The sequence below is a fragment of the Clupea harengus genome, chromosome 5, assembly GCF_900700415.2.
Source record: "Clupea harengus chromosome 5, Ch_v2.0.2, whole genome shotgun sequence".
Lineage (NCBI taxonomy): Eukaryota > Metazoa > Chordata > Actinopteri > Clupeiformes > Clupeidae > Clupea > Clupea harengus.
Window position 1 is genome coordinate 29,791,298 of NC_045156.1, and position 21,947 is coordinate 29,813,244.

Here is a 21,947-nt window from a genome sequence, read left to right on the forward strand (position 1 = left end):
CAAACAGGCTTTATTCTTGCAATGATGCGCATCAATTTAGAAAGGAAGGTTTTCAAGAAACTTCACAAGATGGACATTCGATTTACGCTCGCCTACCCAGCAAAACTTTTCTTCACTTGGAAGGGGAAGAAAATGACTTTTGAAGACAACATGAAAGCATTACAATTCCTGAACAAGGAGACGGAAGGCTCTAAGTGACTGTGGCTAGGCTTCTTTTATTAATGCAAACGCATAGACTAATCTGTAGATGACAGATATTTTAGTAGCCTACTACGGCTTTATACTGCATCAGTGCTAGAGGTTCATTGTGGGGAAAATATTGGCTTGGGAACCAACAGGTTTTTTTTTTTCAGTTTTTCTTTCTTCTACCTAAAACAACCTTAAAGATTTAGTGCTTTTTATTTGTAATTCTTCACCTAGATAACAAGAACATGGCCAACTAATGGTCAGAGTATCTGGTTTTGCTTTACATGTATGACCACTTCTGTTAATATAGGGCTTAAATATTATATTTGGAGTAGGAGGATTGAATGGTAACCATTGGATAAGAGCCTCATGGACCAGATCAAGGGTATTTTTGTAAAAATATTTGTGTATTTTTGTTGTTGTCTTTATTGCCCTGATTGTTGTGTAGTGTGTGTATAGTGCAGAATGTTAATGTGATGTTAAATGTATGGTGTATATTGTGTGTTTCTCACATGAAAAATCAATGAACTCTTTGATTATAAAAAAAAACATTTGTGTGTTTTTATTCTTTTTTGTATTTTGTCAAAAGGCAAGGCAAGTTTATTTATATAGCAAAATTCCTACACATTGGTAATTCAAAGTACTTTACAAATTAGACTTATAAAAGAAAATAGTTAAAAGAGCATAGAAAAGATTTTAAAAAATCAATTAAAAAGTAGAGAGCATTCGATCATTTAACAAAAAGCATCTGAGAACAGTTGGGTCTTCAGTTTAGATTTGAAACAGGCTACAGTTGGAACACACTTGATGTCATCAGGAAGTTGGTTGGATCTGAGCAGTATAGCAGCTAAAAGCTGCTTCACCATGTTTAGTTCTGACAGGATGTGTTACCCACAGATTTGTCTTCAGTCATCTGAGAGCAGCAGGTGTTTACGGCTGAAACATATCTGAGAGGTATTTTGTACAAGCTGAAGCTGTTAGTCCTTTTAGGACTGCCTGTGAAAAGACCATTGCAGTAGTCAACACTGCTGGAGATAAATGAATGAATGACTTTTTCTAAATCATGTTTTGACATAAGGCCTCTACGTTTGTCTATGTTTTTGAGCTGGTCAAAGTTGATTTAGTTATTGCTTTCACATGGTTGTTAAATGTAATGCATTTAGTGCACTAAATCATAAAATGAACATGATATCATCAGAGATTAAGGAAACATGCTAAACTAAAATACAACAATGCTACATCCAATATATTCTCCTTTTAAAATGTCCGCTCCGGAACAGAACGTCTGTTTGTGTATTGGCCTGTGTTATTCTGCTCACTGCTCATTTCTACAGTACCATGTTGACACTTGGGAGTGGCAGATAAGAATGTGAACACAGTGTGCGACCGCCATGAAAATAAGCAAACAAACTGGACCAACAAAGATAATGTTTGATTCTATCCGACCAACAAAGATAATGTTTGATTCTATCCGACCAAAAAAGATAATGTTTGATTCTATCCGACCAACAAAGATAATGTTTGATTCTATCCGACCAACAAAGATAATGTTTGATTCTATCCGACCAAAAAAGATAATGTTTGATTCTATCCGACCAACAAAGATAATGTTTGATTCTATCCGACCAAAAAAGCCTCGGCATCTTTCACATGCTAATGTACTGCTGTCACAATGGAGAAGCGAGGGGCCATGGCTGTTTAGCGGTTTAGTTAACTACCTCGGCAACAACTAGCATGACAGAAATATACGACAGAAACTGTAAGTTTGACTCTAAATCAAACCAGATTACTCTATATGTTGAACAAATATTGACGTCTAAATAGAGTAACATCAATTATGGTCATCCCTAGCTACAAGCTATATATCTATCATATCGAATAGAAACCATATACCCATTTTAGAAGAGTTTATTCAATTTTGTGACAATCCATGGATTGCTGGGACAAGGTTTGAGGAGTAGTCAGAGTATTTGTAAAGCTTTGAATGTTGGCCTTTACTAATGATGATTGTGAACAAGCCTAAGCCCTAACAAGCTAATTTAAGTCATAGACCTTGGTAGAAGTCTAAGAGCTCAAATGTCTTGGGGTACCAAAACTTTAGCATGGTGCAAATTATTTAACTTTTTGCCTTTTGCAGCTAATTTTCTACTCACTTAAAGCAGCACAACGGAGGAATTGCTCATCGCTAACGAGATGCTAGCGGCTAAACCTAGCGAAACCTGTTGAAATTTGCTTCTTTTGACACTATGACAACTATTGACACTATGAGTCAACAACTTTCCTAACACATTCAAACATTAAGCAAGTGCAACCCAAGACAAAGCAAGACGGCAAATAAGTTACTTACTAGTCCGGCAGAGAGTAGTACTCACATAGCGCAGCAATATGCTGTTTATAATAATAATACTGTTACTTTAACTATTCACAGCAAAATACATTTTGACCAGGGTGCCTAAACTTTAGCATGTATAATCACACATTACAGTAAGCATTTATTTAAGAGATTTTCAAAAGCAGAACATCATGTAATATAACCAGCTGTATCTAACTAAAGAACTAAAGGGGAGGGGGATTAGATTGCATTATTTATTTGTTTATTGTCATTGTGCACACTACTGGTACAAAGTCGGTGAAATGCGGTTAGCATCTAACCAGAAGTGTAAAAGAATAGTATTCTTTATCCAACAATAATGAGCACTGCAAATCTAAAAGTACCCATGGCCCTACTTCTTTTCCCATTGGCCATGATACATTCTACACCTGAGCGCATCATCTCAGCCAGTATCTACCACAGTGTCACCTTCAGAACCACAGACTTCAACTGTGTAAGAAATTACAGGATATCCTGTAAGTGAACATGATCAAGCAGCTGCTGTGACTACTAAAAGTTGGCAAGCATAATATCCAAAATGGTAATCTTATTATGGTAACAAAAGGAAAGGTCCCCAAACTGGTATTGCTCAGACACCTGGGGTCAGGAAGCAAACTGAGGGGTGAGTGACTGCAACTAAGCATAGTATGGGAATGGGGGTAGGCCATTGAGAACCATCTCAGACAGCAGGTCAAAGAAACCTAATTATCATACAGAACATACAAATGGTTGCCATTAGAAGCCTAGCTCATTCACATTAAAAGCCTAGGAGGTGACTTAAACAGTATAGCTAGAGTTGGAAATGCTTAATGTTCAGATCTGCACCTCTGAATCCGGAGTATGTTCCACGTGCTTTGATACCGCACTTTACTGGAATGAAGACAGATTGCTGCATCAACCACTAAAGAAACTTCCTTTTTCTTTCAACTGGGACCACACCCAACACAACAGCTAGATCAGCGTCTTTGCCTCTGTCCAGCCCTGAGAGGTTCCCTAAACATGTGATATAATGTCTTTCTAACTGAATAAGATGCTGATGACATTGCTTTTTTTTGTCACATACCCATCAGCACATGCACGAAAAAAACAACAGGCTTTGGAAACATGCTGGACAAATTGGGCGGAATGTTAACATCAGAATAACAGAAGTCATGACTTTGAACATAGGCAATCCATCACCAGTCGTTTTAAATTGACAGAATTGCTCTATGTCAATACCTTTCTATACCTAGGCAGTATAGTGAATACAGCTGGCATTCAGCAAAGACTCTGCAAGGCAAGAACAGCTTTTCATAACCTACAAGCTGCGTGGAGATCCAGGCAATACATCATACGTACAAAACTTTTTACTTTTTACTACATATAAGTTGTGTCCTGCCAATACTTTTGTATGGGTCAGAGTGTGTACTAGAGTGTGACCAACAGACACACTTACAGTATAGCAGCTTAGTGTGTTAGTACAGGAGACATAGGAAGGAAGACGAGACGTATCCAGCTCCGAGTTGTGGTCCTGGAAGGATACTCTTTCCCTTCTCTCCTTGTCTTGTCTAGTCTACTTCTCCTATTTTCTGAACTGCTCTGGTGCACTAAAGGTGGATTGTGTCATTGACTCCAGACAGCAACAGTGTGGGGCCCCACGTCTTTGTGGCTCCCGTGACGTGTAGGAAAAGGGAACCCGAGGATGTCAATCAACTGATAAAGCAGTGGCCACCAGTACCTCATGTCCGTCTACACAAGTGCAAGGAAACACCTGGAAGAAGCGGCGCGACCCTGACTGTGCCTATATTGCAACCTGGCACATTAGTTTATTGTAAGAACCACTTTCATGGCCACCCTGAAAACAGGACATTTGGGTGGTCGGCACAGTATGAGATTGTTGAATGCATGGACGGGATTGGCACTCTTTATAAGATCAAGCCCCAGGGGAAGGAGTGCCCCAACAGGACCATGCATCGCACCGAGCTCAAACTGGTGCCCGCAGGCCAAATCTCAGCCAACCGCCCCTCACCAGCAGTCTAGCAGCTCCATGAGGACGACCAGAGGAGGCAAGGCCCAGAAAACCCTGATGCTGGAGGCCAACTCCTGGGTAGCCATAGTCCACACCAGGAGAAACGCTCAAGGCCCTGAGGATACCAATCTCCCAGACCCTAGTGGTGCCTTTGTGCCTGTGTGGGGCGACAGTGGTACAGTGGTAGAGAAGTCGTTTAGTAATCAGAAGGTTGCTAGTTCGATTCCCTGTCGAAGCGTCCTTGAGCAAGACACTGAACCCCTAATTGCTCCTGATGTGCAGTGTGCCATCAGTGTAAATGTAAAATGTGTATACATTGTAAGTCGCACATATGTAAGTCTCTTTGGATAAAAGCGCCTGCTAAATGTAAATGTAAATGTAAACTTACATGCAGATCAGACTTCATTGAACTGTCCAGCGGTTGGCTGAGACATGTAGCCAAGGAAATAAGTGTGTTGCTGGACCTGCTCTTTGCCCTTTGGTCGACAAACTTGGCAGCACACGCACAGTGCACGGTATGCGTACGAGAAATCTCTCAAACATTGCACTGGGTTTTGCAACATTGTTGCAGCTGTTCTTCTAATTCTGCTTGATAGTCAGTAGACAGAAACGCCTCTGAGAATGCTTGCTTCAAGTCGACCCAATTTGATACATTGACACATGAGCGAGTAACAATCCACCAACTATGTGCGGCCCCCCTCATTATTGAGAGCACATATTAGTTCCTTGTCCCTCAAAGGCAAGAGGAAGTTTTCACACTGTTCTATACATTGTATGACCAGTAAGTAGATTTACTAGATGCACCAAACTGGGAAAAGTATAGAATACTTATATAGTAAACGAATAGTAGACTTTCCTTTGGAGGGTTGAACAAAAGACTTTAGACCATCAGGTTCATCAACAGGGGATGCTCTTCCCATCTCTTATCCCTGCGTTGCAGGCATGGAATGAAAACGTCTCCTGCACCCTCATGGGATGTTATTCTCCACTATGGCGTTGGCAACCACTGAGATTTCACCATGCTGCGGCCTTTCGCTCCTGGATGCGTTACTTATATTTTCTGTATGTACATACTTTGTAAGGGCAAAGTTAAAATAATACAAAGTCCTTACTGTGTACTTGTATGTAAATAAGGAGTTACAGTATCTAAAAATGAACCGCTATCTCAAATGATCCTGGGTTACCAAATCAAATATGTGTCATTCCATGCCAAATCACCTGGAGCCTCGCCGGTCGTTTTCAGGGAAAACGTCAGCTAAATTTGTCTATTTCATGATGCTGTGCAAAATCTTAAAACTGTAGAGCAGAGAGATTAATGCCGTGTTGATAATAACGGTTTAGCAGAGAGATTAAAGCCGTGTTGATAATAACTGTTTAGCAGGAGAGATTAAAGCCGTGTTGATAATGCTTGAGAAGTGCTTCCTTTATTATGTATTGCTCTATTGTGTCACCACCAGTTAGTTTGTGGTTGATAAAATCTACTCTTTCTCATTTAGTTTGTCCCAATCTGCCCCAACCCTTGAAATGCACATGCAGGCTAGGTTTTCTCTTTATAAACATTGTAGAGAACTATAGTTACATTTAGTCACATTTAGTGATTATTGTATTACTGTTTTGATTTTTTATATCAGTAGGCCTACCAGCCAGTGGCAGAGACAGTGGCAGCCTCTAATTATTTGTGTTATGGATTTTTTAAATGAATAGCCTAATAATAAAATGTGCAACTTAGTTATTTGCATTGGGAAAAATACAGCAAATACAAGCAAAAAAAAATATAAAAGAAAAGATTGGTGTCAAAAATCGGTTTACAGAAGAGGCTGTGGATCAGGCCCATAGTCGTTATATAGAGCAGTTGCTCAAGTCCAACCTTCTTGGGCATCCACAGCATGACATCGCATAGCATGTTAGCAAGCTTGTGTCAGTGCCAACTCGGCTGTTGGTGGTGTTTGTAAGGCGTTTGCTTGTATACAGCAGCTAAAAAAATACTTTGAGATGAATTTGTATGAATTCATCCTAAAATCTATGTCACTAAAATGTAGCTGTTCTTAAATTGTTGTGGGGTTTCTGACCCAGAAACACAAAAATAAATAGTGAATAGCCTGGTCAGTGTGTCTATGTTTCTAGTTTAAAAACTAGATACCTATTCAAATAACGGTGAAAACCTGCATAATGTCGCCTTAAAAGTGAACGAGCCACTAATGTTGAAAAGCCTTGGTGCTGATACAGCACTTCATTCTTCCTTCTAAAACATAACATTTATTACAAAGCTGTGTGAGCTTTCAAAGAGATTTTGTCAAAATGTTTATCTAACACTAAATTTTAAGGCTAAAGACAGGACACGCTTTCCTGTCATTTGGGAGATGAAGGGACAAGTGCAAAGCATTGTTACCATCGACCTTATCACTTCCTGTTTTAACCCTGCTGTTAAAAACCTGTGGTTTCAGTGTCACAGGGATATTTTATTTCACATAGTTACTATCTGTAAGGTTGTCTTGGAAAGAATTTGGATTTCTGCCTGGCATAATTACCCATCCTTTAAAATTGACATGTATACTTTCCCCACTTCCATATGGTTCTAGGTGACTTACAAAATGGTAAGGTTAGGTTAAATTAACCTGTATTGGTAAAACTTGCCTTATTTGTTCAACAATAGTGTAGCAAAACTGACACTTGGAACTACTGAGCATTTTTGTGCAAAGGGGAAGCATGCTCTGACCAGCATTGTCCTGAAAGGGTTCACAGTTCACATATTTAGCTTCATCAGCAGAACATGATGTCTCCTAATTTTTCCTGTAAAGGAAACTCTGTGATCCTTTGACTTTGCAGAATAACAGTTTTTCACTGTCTTTTTAAAAAAAAAAATGTTTAGGTAAGTTATAACAATCCACTTGAAATTACTAAGCTTTAAGTGTATTTACCCTTTATCTTTGTTAGTTTATGATTTTTTTTCCAACATAAAATATATGAAAAAAGACAAAAATAAAACGTCTAACCAACATACCACAACACTCTGATAAGAATAGCTTTATGGCTATGCATTTTAAGGGAAATATCTCTTTGCATAATGCATCCATCACTGGCTGTCCTCTGGACTTAAAAGCAAGGTAGCCTACATTCACACCGGTCAATCGGGATACTGGGTATGGGATCTGTGGCTAAATCTAAAAACTTTCTTTCTTCAATCAGAAAAGAACTCATAAGTTGGGTTGAATAAGATTTAAACATTTGGCAGATGCTTTCATCTAAAATGCAATAAAGGTAAAGATTTTTTCATGAGTTGAGAGTTTGATGAGTGGCTTTGATTAGTGACTACAAATACACATGAAATACAAATGGAATTATATTTAGTCATACTATCATTTCAAATGAGCTCAACAAAATATGGTGCTAATTGCATGTTGATTTGCTCTCAGGTTATGCTGAGTATCGAAATCCAAACAGCTGACCAACCAGGATATCCTCTCCAATCATGGAGGCACTTCTAAGGAGGAAATCCGTTGATTTTCCTGTCAGGAAAAGATTTTTTCTCACAGTCATTCTGCCTCTAAACCTTATGTGGTTGGTTCGTCAACAAGTCTCAGGGCAGTGGTTGAAGTCCGTTAGCCCTAAAAACAAATGAAATGAAATGAACCGTGAAGACGAGTTTTGGGGAGTTTGAATTATTCAGTAACTCTAGGGAAGAGTTGTGAGGGAGGTTTTACAGATACTCCTATCAGAGGGACAAAAGCTCTGCACTTTCGAAACATGCTTTATCTACTCATTTTAGGAATAGTGGTGCCATGCAGTTTCCAGCAAGAGGTAATATTTTGAAATCTTCGCAATATCTGGTAGTGTGTCATTGTCTTAGATCTTGAATTGAACTGCATCTTCTGAGTAAATCATTTCACACAATCGAAATCCTAGTTGTCTACAATAATTGCTTGAAGACCCATCTCTTCAGCTTTTATGTTAATATCTATGCTCACATTTTCACTAATATGTGACTACATCCATGCTGTTGCTTTGAAAGTGTCTTTTCAGCATCAATGTGTACTTCTTTTTGCTAGTGTTGTCTGTCTCACTACTCTCATGATACACAATGTCTGCATTTTAAAATGGAAGATAACAGACAGTGACAGACAAACGTGTGCTTCACCAATCATTCCTCATCTCTAGTTTTTTTTGTTGCAATAACTTGCTCTCTGTTGAACCCACTATCTCCTTATTGGCTGTCTTATGTGCCTGTGATTTTCTTTCTAACTTTCAATGACGCTTCAAATGCATTTCAGACCCCTCATAGCCGCTGCGACGAGCATCGCATTCTTCAGTACTCCTCTCCCTGCACGTCCTGTGCTGCGGCGTCTGCAGTCACCTGTCCCCGGGGCTTCAGGAAGGTCACCACAGACACTGGGAATGCTAACTGCAGGTATCTTTATTAAGACAACCTGATGACCCATTTTAACTCATGAGTGGTGTACAGTGTTTTACAAGTGTTTTAAAAGTGTTACTTAGAGTGTATTTGGTGCCAAGTTGATCCCCGTAAAAAACCCAATACAGGGTTATGGGTTACTGGTAGTGCAGAAAGACAGAATGGTTTAGGGTGCCCACGGTCATGGGAATGCTGGAAAAGAGTTTTAAAATCGCATTTTCTCAGGCCTGGAAAAGTTTTGGAACAGTCATGAAATTATATTTTGTCATGTGTAGGACGAATGATTTGACTTTATGTTCTTTATGTTATTGTATTCCTCCTTAAATCATTTTTGTTGTGCGAATTTCTGCAGAATGATGCCATTTCCACTTGAAGTGACATTTAACTAACTAGCCTATTACAAAAGGAATGGAAATGTTGTTTAATAGGAGGAATTGTCATGGATAATCAGTTTGTAATACGGGAAATCATCCTTTCGAAATGTTCATGTGAAGTATGTTCATCTCCTTTGTAAAATACATTATTCAATGTCTAACAGCCAGGGTTATTATCGTAAATTTAAATTAAGAAAAAAAAAAAATAATCAACAAAAATAACTAAGGGTTTTAAAACATTTTGTGTAACTGAAGTAAACTATGTGGTGCACAATATGCCCGTCAGACAAAATGAGAGAATGAGCATAGAACGGATTATGAAATCTAGGGCCCGTGGGCACAAAAGACTCCTGGGCCCTCCAAGATGTGCACAGTGCACAGCAAGAAGCAGATCACAATCCAACCACCCGGTGCTTACATGACATATTTAATGGGTCACACCACATCGACACATGACGCAGTAAGCTATATTAGGCAGTAGCTGTGTCTGTTCATATTGTTCCTGGCCCGGTGTGCCTGGCCACTGACCCAGCCTGACCTTTCACAACCAGTCAAACAAGGCAGGCTTGCTTAACGTATTATAGTGTTACATCTGGAAATACATACGGTATGCATGTTTTTTTTCAGTTCAATTACCAGGCATGATAAAAGACTATAGAGACTTTAAAGATAGTTTAATCACTGTTCTATATCAGTGCTCTGGAAACTTTGAATGGTAACTACATCAACCATAAAAAATAAAAAGGGTTAATTGAACCCTTGCTGCTCATCAATAGAGGCAGTGGCGGCGCCAGACATTTTTTTCTGCAGGTGCTATGGGGGAGCTCGGCGTTTTAGTGAGGGTGCTATGAAATGAGGATGATAGCCTATGTGTCACATGGTTCTCTACTACAACAACTTTACATGTTTGCTTTCTGAAGCGTCTTTGGGGTCCATGAAAAGCGCTAAACAAACCGATTGTATTATTATTATCATTATCTAGGCTTCTTCCGACAGACGCGCACATCTGCGACGGTCACTGACAAAAGGCATACAGCATGTTATAGAGTCCGCAATCCCAAATACCTAATTTACTTTAAAACACTTGTGGTAGTGAGGATTAAAGTTGGGTGACAGGTGACCACTATGCTACCATGTCAGATAGAGTGAAATGAATCTTGGAATAGCAGATAGAATTAACTAAAACAGTCAAAGAGTCAGAAATGCGTTAAAAAGTATATATTATTTCAGTTCACAATCATCAGTAATTACATAGAACCTTATGTATACCTAGCACACATACAGACTGCTTGTCTTAGGCTAAAGAGTCTCTGATTTTTTTAAGGCGGCTCCAAAAAAATCAAAAAAAGAGGAAAAAGGCAAAAAGTTAAGATCTTCGCCAAAAAAGGGCATATTCGTTGCTAATCAACGGAAACGAGTCTTCAGCAACACAGGGCAATCAATGCATGCAACAAATCAGACAGCTTTCATTAATGTTACACAGCTAACAATACCTTAGTTGCATCGTACTCCAACCACGCAAACTGTCCCAACCAGCTTTTACAAAAACTCCTTTGTTGGACTCCAAACATGCAAGGTGGATATTTCTGGAGTTTTGGTCTTCTCGGACCATCCTGAGCGTTCATGCTAATGTCACTGATGCTGCTAGCACTATGGTTAGCACCCTCAGTAGTGGTGGTGGGTTGACCTCCTTGACCACAACGTTCCTCTCCTTAAAAATCCACACTGCTTCTTCTTCTACGTCAATCTTGTTTCTTAATCGTTCTTCCAAACATGGACATTTAGGTAGCAAGAACCGATGCATTGTTGATATTCACTTGAAACTACCACGCACTAGCTCGCTTTCTCCTTCAACCGTCCGGTAACGTCAACATTCAGGCGTGCGACGTGAAAGTTGGGTCAAAGGTTATGACAGAATGATTGCTCTGTGTCTAAAACAATCTGTTCATTTCAATCTGTTATTATTTTCTTTTGTGAGTTAAATATTATTATTACACAATAAATAACGCAGAATGAAATTAAATAACAATAATAAATAAACCATTATTTTCTTGGGGGTGCTATGGGGGTGCTATGGCTAATCCAGGGGGAGCTAGAGCACCCCCTAGCCCCCCCCTGGCGCCGCCCCTGAATAGAGGCTACGACACTGAGTTTATTTACACAGGCAAGGATATGAATTAACAAAATAAACGTATTCTCTCATTTGGTTAAGTCTAATTTTTCAAATTTCTCGCAGGCACATAGTTTTCATTTAGCAGCGGATATGTCATGCTAAAACACCTCTTGTTTCGTTACTTATACATAATTGGGCGCACTTTACGCATCTCCTCCCATCTCTTTGCGACGAACACCCACTTTCCCACACCCACTTCCCAGCAGCGGTAATTTGCGCTTTTATTCAGGTGCGCCTCCTTTGGAAATACGGTTTTATGTCTTTACCCGCTATTTTACGCATGAAATGGACGCAATCCTGTTAGTAAATGAGGCCCATTGTGTCTGGGGCTACAGTCCCAACTGTTTTATTAATAGTCTCAGATCTTGTCATTCCAATCATGTATTAAAGCCCTCGAAATAATATGATATTGTTGGTCAAAAACACAAGGATATTTTTAAGCAGCAGATCTACTTTACGCTACTTGGCACATGTGCATTTTGTGTGAGCACGAGAGAGACAGAGAGGGAGAGGGAGAGGGAGAGAGAGCGCACTAGTTACAGGGCTTGTCATTGTTGACATCTGGTGGTAGCTAGCTAGCTAGCTGATTCACTAAGGCAAGACTTATAAAGGCTAAATAAATAGGTAGCTTTTTCAGAAAGACCATTTGGGCAGCAGCAAGGTAAAAGAGAATGAAATGAACATTTTACACTCAATGTTTATATCTCCCAGTTTAAAGTCAATATCCTGACAGCACTCTTTATAGGCCCATCTAAACTTCGGTGTCACGCACGGAGACTTGAAACAAGCTATAGGATACAAACGCTCAAGGCATGTTTTACTTTGACAAACAAAAGGCCACGATGGGCAAACAAGATGAGGACTCAGAGAACACAGTACGTGGCGTCTCGCTATACACAAACAGTAACACACAAAGGAAAAGTCCAGGGCTTAAATAGAAACTCAATTAACACATTGGCTACAGGTGAGAACTAAACATGAAGGAAAAACTACGGTGTGAGGGAAATACTAAACACAGGGGAGGATGAACGGACTGGAGTTGCTGCAGGGACTAGGGCAGATACAGAGGAGCGTGTTGCAGAGGCTGTGACATTCGGTTTACCAAACAAAGGCTTACGTTGTGTTTTCTGATATTGAAACAGTATGATGTTCACATGACATGTCATTTCTGTACGTTTTCACTGTTGTTCATAGGTAATGGTGATGTCCATGCCCCGTGTCAGTGTGAACTAGCATAGAAGTGTTTTCATATAGACAAGCAGTGTAGTATAATGGATGGGCTAATGTTCAATTCAATTTGATTTATATAGCACCAACAAAATAATTGTCCTGAAGACGCTTTACAGAGCCTGGAGCAAGCCCAAAGCAGAAGGGAAGGGAGGAGAGAGGGAGAGGACAGAACCATAGCAGATTAATTCATACACGTATCAGGATAAGCATGCTAGCATACATGCAAACATAAAGATGGTAAATACATGATACATATCAAATTAATAGTGGATAAAATGGGCAGAATATTCAAATATTGAAGCACAGCATAGTGTGTATACAGTGTCCTTGTAAGGTAACTAGGTCGAGCAATGCAACAGAAAACTGTCAATGGTGGCAATTATTAGTAGTCACAGAGTATGTAGACAATCATGAGCAAGGTAGAATTAATGCATGACAGTGTGATAGGAATGGATAAGTGTAGGCAGAGGGTTTCTGCAAGTAGATCAGGTGGAGAGACTACAGCAGCATCCCACAGTGGAGACAGTCTAGACTAGGAGGGTGTGTGTGTGTGTGTGTGTGTGTGTGTGTGTGTGTGTGTGTGTAGATCAGGTGGAGAGACTACAGCAGCATCCCACAATGGAAACAGTCTAGACTAGGAGGGGAAGAAAGGAGACAAAGTGAGTGGACAGAGCTCGGTTGCCTAATATGTGTATAAGTATATGATGGTTATGGTGATGAGGAACTATGCTTTCACAGCCATGGGCAGTTGTGGGCAAAGGTCACGCTATGAGAGAGAGAAACTAGGCTACTTCTTCAGCAACAACCAGCATGACAGAAATATCTGTTTGACTCTGAATTGACTCAATTTAATGAACGCGATTACCCTATATGTTTAACGAATACTGACGTCCAAATAGAGTAACGTTATTTATGCCTATCCCCAGCTACTAGCTATTTATCTATCATATCGAATAGAAACTATATACCATATATATATACACTGTATATGTGCGCTTTATCAGACTAGTCCTAATTGCAGCTCATAAATATAAAGCCATTCGCTGGAAAAAGCTGTCATCATACTTACCCTCAAAAACGATGATGTTTAATCTCAGAGATAAATGCTGGGAGGCTTGCTAACCTTTTTTTTTTTTTTTTTACAAAATTGGAATTAATTGTGATATCCATGGTCAGACTTGAAGCTGCACCAGAGTCCCCTGTTAGAAGTCTCGGGTGCTCCCTGGGGCTGTTAGAAGTCTCGTGTGCTCCCTGGGGCTGCTGTCCTCTGTTGGAGGTCTTGGGTGCCCCCTAGGGCTGTTGTCCCCTGTTGGAGGTCTGGGGTGCTCCCTGGGGCTGTTGGAGGTCTGGGGTGCCCCCTAGGGCTGTTGTCCCCTGTTGGAGGTCTGGGGTGCTCCCTGGGGCTGCTGTCCCCTGTTGGAGGTCTCGGGTGCTCCTGGGGCTGTTAGAAGTCTCGGGTGCTGCCTGGGGCTGCTGGTTGTTTGCTGGCTCTGGTGGGTGCCTAAGGTTTTTGTAAGGTTCTGTAAACCACTCAAGATTTGCGTAAACTACAAAAACACAAAAAGAATGCAAGGCAACATGTAAGGGAATAATATACTGTATACTGCATGCTTCATCTCTGTCTATCTCTTGCACTTACACAACTTTCGTGTCGTTTCTACCCCCCCCCCCCCCCTTTTTTTTGCCCATGATGGACATTAGGGAGGGGGCAGGGAGGAACTGATGTTTTGATGCTGTTTGTATTGATTGTGTCATACCTTTTTTTGTGGGGAAACGAGGAACATCTCAATAAATAAATAATTTCATATCAATGTATTAGTTTATTAAAATGCAGAATTTAAGACAAAATTATTATTATTATTATTATTATTATTAATAATAATAATAATAATAATAATAAATATAGCTGCAGGCAGCAATGGCGGGTTCCTCCTCAACATTCCAATCATTACAAAATTGACATGACACTGACATGTATTTCATACATGTACACAACATTGGGCAGATAATTGGATCAATGGCTGATTTGAAGACATTTTTTTAAATTATTCACAAATTGTCACTGTCGAGAAATATCCATGCTGGTGACATTATGGGTTCTTGAGACTTTGTGAACCAGGGAAAAATGTATATTCTGCACAATTTGTCACTGTATAGAAAAATCCATGCTGCAGACTTACCAATGGGATATTCAATTTGAAATGCAATACTGTCAAGATCCACAAGGCTTCAAGCTAAGGAGGGGGCGGGGCCTTGGTCAGGCCACAATGTCATGAAATGGTGTGTGTGCGTCTTGCCAAGTGTTTGGTGTGTCAGGTGGAAGTTTGTGTCTGTGAGAACTGGGGCAAGCCGCGCGGGGAGCGAAGGAGGAGAGAGGGAGACATTACACTGGAAATGGTGGTAGCAATTAGCCAAGCATGCATGTTTCAAATATTCACCAAAAATCTACTTTTCATCTTACAGTCAACTTTTTTTCAGATTTGTGTACTAAACATTCTCAAGTGTCTTCATATGAACTTGTGATTTAATCAGAGTATCACTTTTTGAATGAAAAATGTGTAAAACATTGTTTTAGCGTTAGCGATTAATGCAATTTGCTTTATATCAATCATTTTTGAAGATATGAAGTTGCCTTTGCACATGGGAACATGTTGTAGTGTCTCCCACGTGCTTACCAAGTTTGGTGTTGATATCTGAAAGATTTGCTGAGATATGACTTCACTTCCTGTTTGAAGGCTTTTCTGCTGAATTTGAGTGGCTGTACCGGACAAACGGTTGTAAGGATCAAAATTCCGTTGGATAAATGTTGTGAGGCTTGGTCTGAAGATCATCTCTGGTGATTTTGAAGAAGATTTGACAAAAATTGTAGGAGTGGAGGCCTTTCAAAGGTTTTTGATAAAACCGGAAATTGCGGAAAATCTATATAACCGGAAATTGACGCCATAGGGTGTGTTGAATTCGTCTTGATCCAAGGAATCCAATGGTACCTCATTTTTGAAAATCGGTCAAACGGTTCAAAAGTTACAGTGTTAACAAAAGTCCAACTTTGACCCGTTGGTGGCGCTAGTGTGGTCTAGTGGGAGACATGAAACTTGGTGTCAGTGAAGAAGGGACTGTCCTTAATGACTGTGCCAAATTTCAGAAAAAGTTACCATACGGTTCTAGGGGCTGCCATTGACTTCAATGGCACAAGAATAATAATAAATATAGCTGCAGGCAGCAATGGCGGGTTCCTCCTCAACATTCCAATCATTACAAAATTGACATGACACTGACATGTATTTCATACATGTACACAACATTGGGCAGATAATTGGATCAATGGCTGATTTGAAGACATTTTTTAAAATTATTCACAAATTGTCACTGTCGAGAAATATCCATGCTGGTGACATTATGGGTTCTTGAGACTTTGTGAACCAGGGAAAAATGTATATTCTGCACAATTTGTCACTGTATAGAAAAATCCATGCTGCAGACTTACCAATGGGATATTCAATTTGAAATGCAATACTGTCAAGATCCACAAGGCTTCAAGCTAAGGAGGGGGCGGGGCCTTGGTCAGGCCACAATGTCATGAAATGGTGTGTGTGCGTCTTGACAAGTGTTTGGTGTGTCAGGTGGAAGTTTGTGTCTGTGAGAACTGGGGCAAGCCGCGCGGGGAGCGAAGGAGGAGAGAGGGAGACATTACACTGGAAATGGTGGTAGCAATTAGCCAAGCATGCATGTTTCAAATATTCACCAAAAATCTACTTTTCATCTTACAGTCAACTTTTTTTCAGATTTGTGTACTAAACATTCTCAAGTGTCTTCATATGAACTTGTGATTGAATCAGAGTATCACTTTTTGAATGAAAAATGTGTAAAGCATTATTTTAGCGTTAGCGATTAATGCAATCTGCTTTATATCAATCATTTTTGAAGATATGAAGTTGCCTTTGCACATGGGGACATGTTGTAGTGTCTTCCACGTGCATACCAAGTTTGGCGTTGATATCTGAAATATTTGCTGAGATATCACTTCACTTCCTGTTTGATGGCTTTTCTGCTGAAATTCAGTGGCTGTACCGGACAAACGGTTGTGAGGATCAAAATTCTGTTGGATAAATGTTGTGAGGCTTGGTCTGAAGATCATCTCTGGTGATTTTGAAGAAGATTTGACAAAAATTGTAGGAGTGGAGGCCTTTCAAAGGTTTTTGATAAAACCGGAAATTGCGGAAAATCTATATAACCGGAAATTGACGGCATAGGGTGTGTTGAATTCGTCTTGATCCAGGGAATCCAATGGTACCTCATTTTTGAAAATTGGTCAAACGGTTCAAAAGTTACAGTGTTAACAAAAGTCCAACTTTGACCCGTTGGTGGCGCTAGTGTGGTCTAGTGGGAGACATGAAACTTGGTGTCAGTGAAGAAGGGACTGTCCTTAATGAGTGTGCCAAATTTCAGAAAAAGTTACCATACGGTTCTAGGGCCTGCCATTGACTTCAATGGTACAAGAATAATAATAATAATAATACCTACAATAACAATAGGTTTCCTCCTGACGGAGGAACCCTAAATATAGCTGCAGGCAGCAATGGCGGGTTCCTCCTCAACATTCCAATCATTACAAAATTGACATGACACTGACATGTATTTCATACATGTACACAACATTGGGCAGATAATTGGATCAATGGCTGATTTGAAGACATTTTTTAAAATTATTCACAAATTGTCACTGTCGAGAAATATCCATGCTGGTGACATTATGGGTTCTTGAGACTTTGTGAACCAGGGAAAAATGTATATTCTGCACAATTTGTCACTGTATAGAAAAATCCATGCTGCAGACTTACCAATGGGATATTCAATTTGAAATGCAATACTGTCAAGATCCACAAGCTTCAAGCTAAGGAGAGAGCGGGGCCTTGGTCAGGCCACAATGTCATGAAATGGTGTGTGTGCGTCTTGACAAGTGTTTGGTGTGTCAGGTGGAAGTTTGTGTCTGTGAGAACTGGGGCAAGCCGCGCGGGGAGCGAAGGAGGAGAGAGGGAGACATTACACTGGAAATGGTGGTAGCAATTAGCCAAGCATGCATGTTTCAAATATTCACCAAAAATCTACTTTTCATCTTACAGTCAACTTTTTTTCAGATTTGTGTACTAAACATTCTCAAGTGTCTTCATATGAACTTGTGATTGAATCAGAGTATCACTTTTTGAATGAAAAATGTGTAAAGCATTATTTTAGCGTTAGCGATTAATGCAATCTGCTTTATATCAATCATTTTTGAAGATATGAAGTTGCCTTTGCACATGGGGACATGTTGTAGTGTCTTCCACGTGCATACCAAGTTTGGCGTTGATATCTGAAATATTTGCTGAGATATCACTTCACTTCCTGTTTGATGGCTTTTCTGCTGAAATTCAGTGGCTGTACCGGACAAACGGTTGTGAGGATCAAAATTCTGTTGGATAAATGTTGTGAGGCTTGGTCTGAAGATCATCTCTGGTGATTTTGAAGAAGATTTGACAAAAATTGTAGGAGTGGAGGCCTTTCAAAGGTTTTTGATAAAACCGGAAATTGCGGAAAATCTATATAAGCGGAAATTGACGGCATAGGGTGTGTTGAATTTGTCTTGATCCAGGGAATCCAATGGTACCTCATTTTTGAAAATTGGTCAAACGGTTCAAAAGTTACAGTGTTAACAAAAGTCCAACTTTGACCCGTTGGTGGCGCTAGTGTGGTCTAGTGGGAGACATGAAACTTGGTGTGAGTGAAGAAGGGACTGTCCTTAATGAGTGTGCCAAATTTCAGAAAAAGTTACCATACGGTTCTAGGGCCTGCCATTGACTTCAATGGTACAAGAATAATAATAATACCTACAATAACAATAGGTTTCCTCCTGACGGAGGAACCCTAAATATAGCTGCAAGCAGCAATGGCGGGTTCCTCCTCAACATTCCAATCATTACAAAATTGACATGACACTGACATGTATTTCATACATGTACACAACATTGGACAGATAATTGGATCAATGGCTGATTTGAAGTCATTTTTTTTAATTATTCACAAATTGTCACTGTCGAGAAATATCCATGCTGGTGACATTATGGGTTCTTGAGACTTTGTGAACCAGGGAAAAATGTATATTCTGCACAATTTGTCACTGTATAGAAAAATCCATGCTGCAGACTTACCAATGGGATATTCAATTTGAAATGCAATACTGTCAAGATCCACAAGCTTCAAGCTAAGGAGAGAGCGGGGCCTTGGTCAGGCCACAATGTCATGAAATGGTGTGTGTGCGTCTTGCCAAGTGTTTGGTGTGTCAGGTGAAAGTTTGTGTTTGTGAGAATTGGGGCAAGCCGCACGGGGAGCGAAGGAGGAGAGAGGGAGACATTACATTGGAAATGGTGGTAGCAATTAGCCAAGCATGCATGTTTCAAATATTCACCAAAAATCTACTTTTCATCTTACAGTCAACTTTTTTTCAGATTTGTGTACTAAACATTCTCAAGTGTCTTCATATGAACTTGTGATTGAATCAGAGTATCACTTTTTGAATGAAAAATGTGTAAAGCATTGTTGTAGCGTTAGCGATTAATGCAATTTGCTTTATATCAATCATTTTTGAAGATATGAAGTTGCCTTTGCACATGGGAACATGTTGTAGTGTCTCCCACGTGCTTACCAAGTTTGGTGTTGATATCTGAAAGATTTGCTGAGATATGACTTTACTTCCTGTTTGGCATCTTTTCTGCTGAATTTCAGTGGCTGTACCGGACAAACGGTTGTGAGGATCAAAATTCTGTTGAAGAACTTTTGTGAGGCTTGGTCTGAAGATCATCTCTGGTGATTTTGAAGAAGATTTGACAAAAATTGTAGGAGTTGATGCCTTTCAAAGGTTTTTGATAAAACCGGAAATTGCGGAAAATCTATATAACCGGAAATTGACGCCATAGGGTGTGTTGAATTCGTCTTGATCCAAGGAATCCAATGGTACCTCATTTTTGAAAATTGGTCAAACGGTTCAAAAGTTACAGTGTTAACAAAAGTCCAACTTTGACCCGTTGGTGGCGCTAGTGTGGTCTAGTGGGAGACATGAAACTTGGTGTGAGTGAAGAAGGGACTGTCTTTAATGAGTGTGCCAAATTTCAGAAAAAGTTACCATACGGTTCTAGGGGCTGCCATTGACTTCAATGGCACAAGAATAATAATAATAATAATAATACCTACAATAACAATAGGTTTCCTCCTGACGGAGGAACCCTAAATATAGCTGCAGGCAGCAATGGCGGGTTCCTCCTCAACATTCCAATCATTACAAAATTGACATGACACTGACATGTATTTCATACATGTACACAACATTGGACAGATAATTGGATCAATGGCTGATTTGAAGTCATTTTTTTAAATTATTCACAAATTGTCACTGTCGAGAAATATCCATGCTGGTGACATTATGGGTTCTTGAGACTTTGTGAACCAGGGAAAAATGTAAATTCTGCACAATTTGTCACTGTATAGAAAAATCCATGCTGCAGACTTACCAATGGGATATTCAATTTGAAATGCAATACTGTCAAGATCCACAAGCTTCAAGCTAAGGAGAGAGCGGGGCCTTGGTCAGGCCACAATGTCATGAAATGGTGTGTGTGCGTCTTGCCAAGTGTTTGGTGTGTCAGGTGAAAGTTTGTGTCTGTGAGAATTGGGGCAAGCCGCACGGGGAGCGAAGGAGGAGAGAGGGAGACATTACACTGGAAATGGTGGTAGCAATTAGCCAAGCATGCATGTTTCAAATATTCACCAAAAATCTACTTTTCATCTTACAGTCAACTTTTTTTCAGATTTGTGTACTAAACATTCTCAAGTGTCTTCATATGAACTTGTGATTGAATCAGAGTATCACTTTTTGAATGAAAAATGTGTAAAGCATTATTTTAGCGTTAGCGATTAATGCAATCTGCTTTATATCAATCATTTTTGAAGATATGAAGTTGCCTTTGCACATGGGGACATGTTGTAGTGTCTTCCACGTGCATACCAAGTTTGGCGTTGATATCTGAAATATTTGCTGAGATATCACTTCACTTCCTGTTTGATGGCTTTTCTGCTGAAATTCAGTGGCTGTACCGGACAAACGGTTGTGAGGATCAAAATTCTGTTGGATAAATGTTGTGAGGCTTGGTCTGAAGATCATCTCTGGTGATTTTGAAGAAGATTTGACAAAAATTGTAGGAGTGGAGGCCTTTCAAAGGTTTTTGATAAAACCGGGAATTGCGGAAAATCTATATAACCGGAAATTGACGGCATAGGGTGTGTTGAATTCGTCTTGATCCAGGGAATCCAATGGTACCTCATTTTTGAAAATTGGTCAAACGGTTCAAAAGTTACAGTGTTAACAAAAGTCCAACTTTGACCCGTTGGTGGCGCTAGTGTGGTCTAGTGGGAGACATGAAACTTGGTGTGAGTGAAGAAGGGACTGTCCTTAATGAGTGTGCCAAATTTCAGAAAAAGTTACCATACGGTTCTAGGGCCTGCCATTGACTTCAATGGTACAAGAATAATAATAATACCTACAATAACAATAGGTTTCCTCCTGACGGAGGAACCCTAAATATAGCTGCAGGCAGCAATGGCGGGTTCCTCCTCAACATTCCAATCATTACAAAATTGACATGACACTGACATGTATTTCATACATGTACACAACATTGGGCAGATAATTGGATCAATGGCTGATTTGAAGACATTTTTTAAAATTATTCACAAATTGTCACTGTCGAGAAATATCCATGCTGGTGACATTATGGGTTCTTGAGACTTTGTGAACCAGGGAAAAATGTATATTCTGCACAATTTGTCACTGTATAGAAAAATCCATGCTGCAGACTTACCAATGGGATATTCAATTTGAAATGCAATACTGTCAAGATCCACAAGGCTTCAAGCTAAGGAGGGGGCGGGGCCTTGGTCAGGCCACAATGTCATGAAATGGTGTGTGTGCGTCTTGACAAGTGTTTGGTGTGTCAGGTGGAAGTTTGTGTCTGTGAGAACTGGGGCAAACCGCGCGGGGAGCGAAGGAGGAGAGAGGGAGACATTACACTGGAAATGGTGGTAGCAATTAGCCAAGCATGCATGTTTCAAATATTCACCAAAAATCTACTTTTCATCTTACAGTCAACTTTTTTTCAGATTTGTGTACT

The 21,947-nt window shown here is 39.9% G+C and overlaps 1 protein-coding gene across 1 annotated transcript in view; it reads left to right on the forward strand.

Moving 5' to 3' along the window:
• The first annotated feature begins 8,103 nt into the window (after positions 1-8,103).
• stab1 (stabilin 1) overlaps positions 8,104-21,947 on the forward strand; it is an 81,749-nt gene continuing 67,905 nt past the window's right edge. Inside the window, exons 1-2 of the mRNA XM_031568492.2 lie at positions 8,104-8,363; positions 8,834-8,970. Coding sequence (XP_031424352.1) covers positions 8,310-8,363; positions 8,834-8,970 — 191 coding nt within the window. The 5' untranslated portion in view covers positions 8,104-8,309. The remainder of the gene's footprint in view (positions 8,364-8,833; positions 8,971-21,947) is intronic.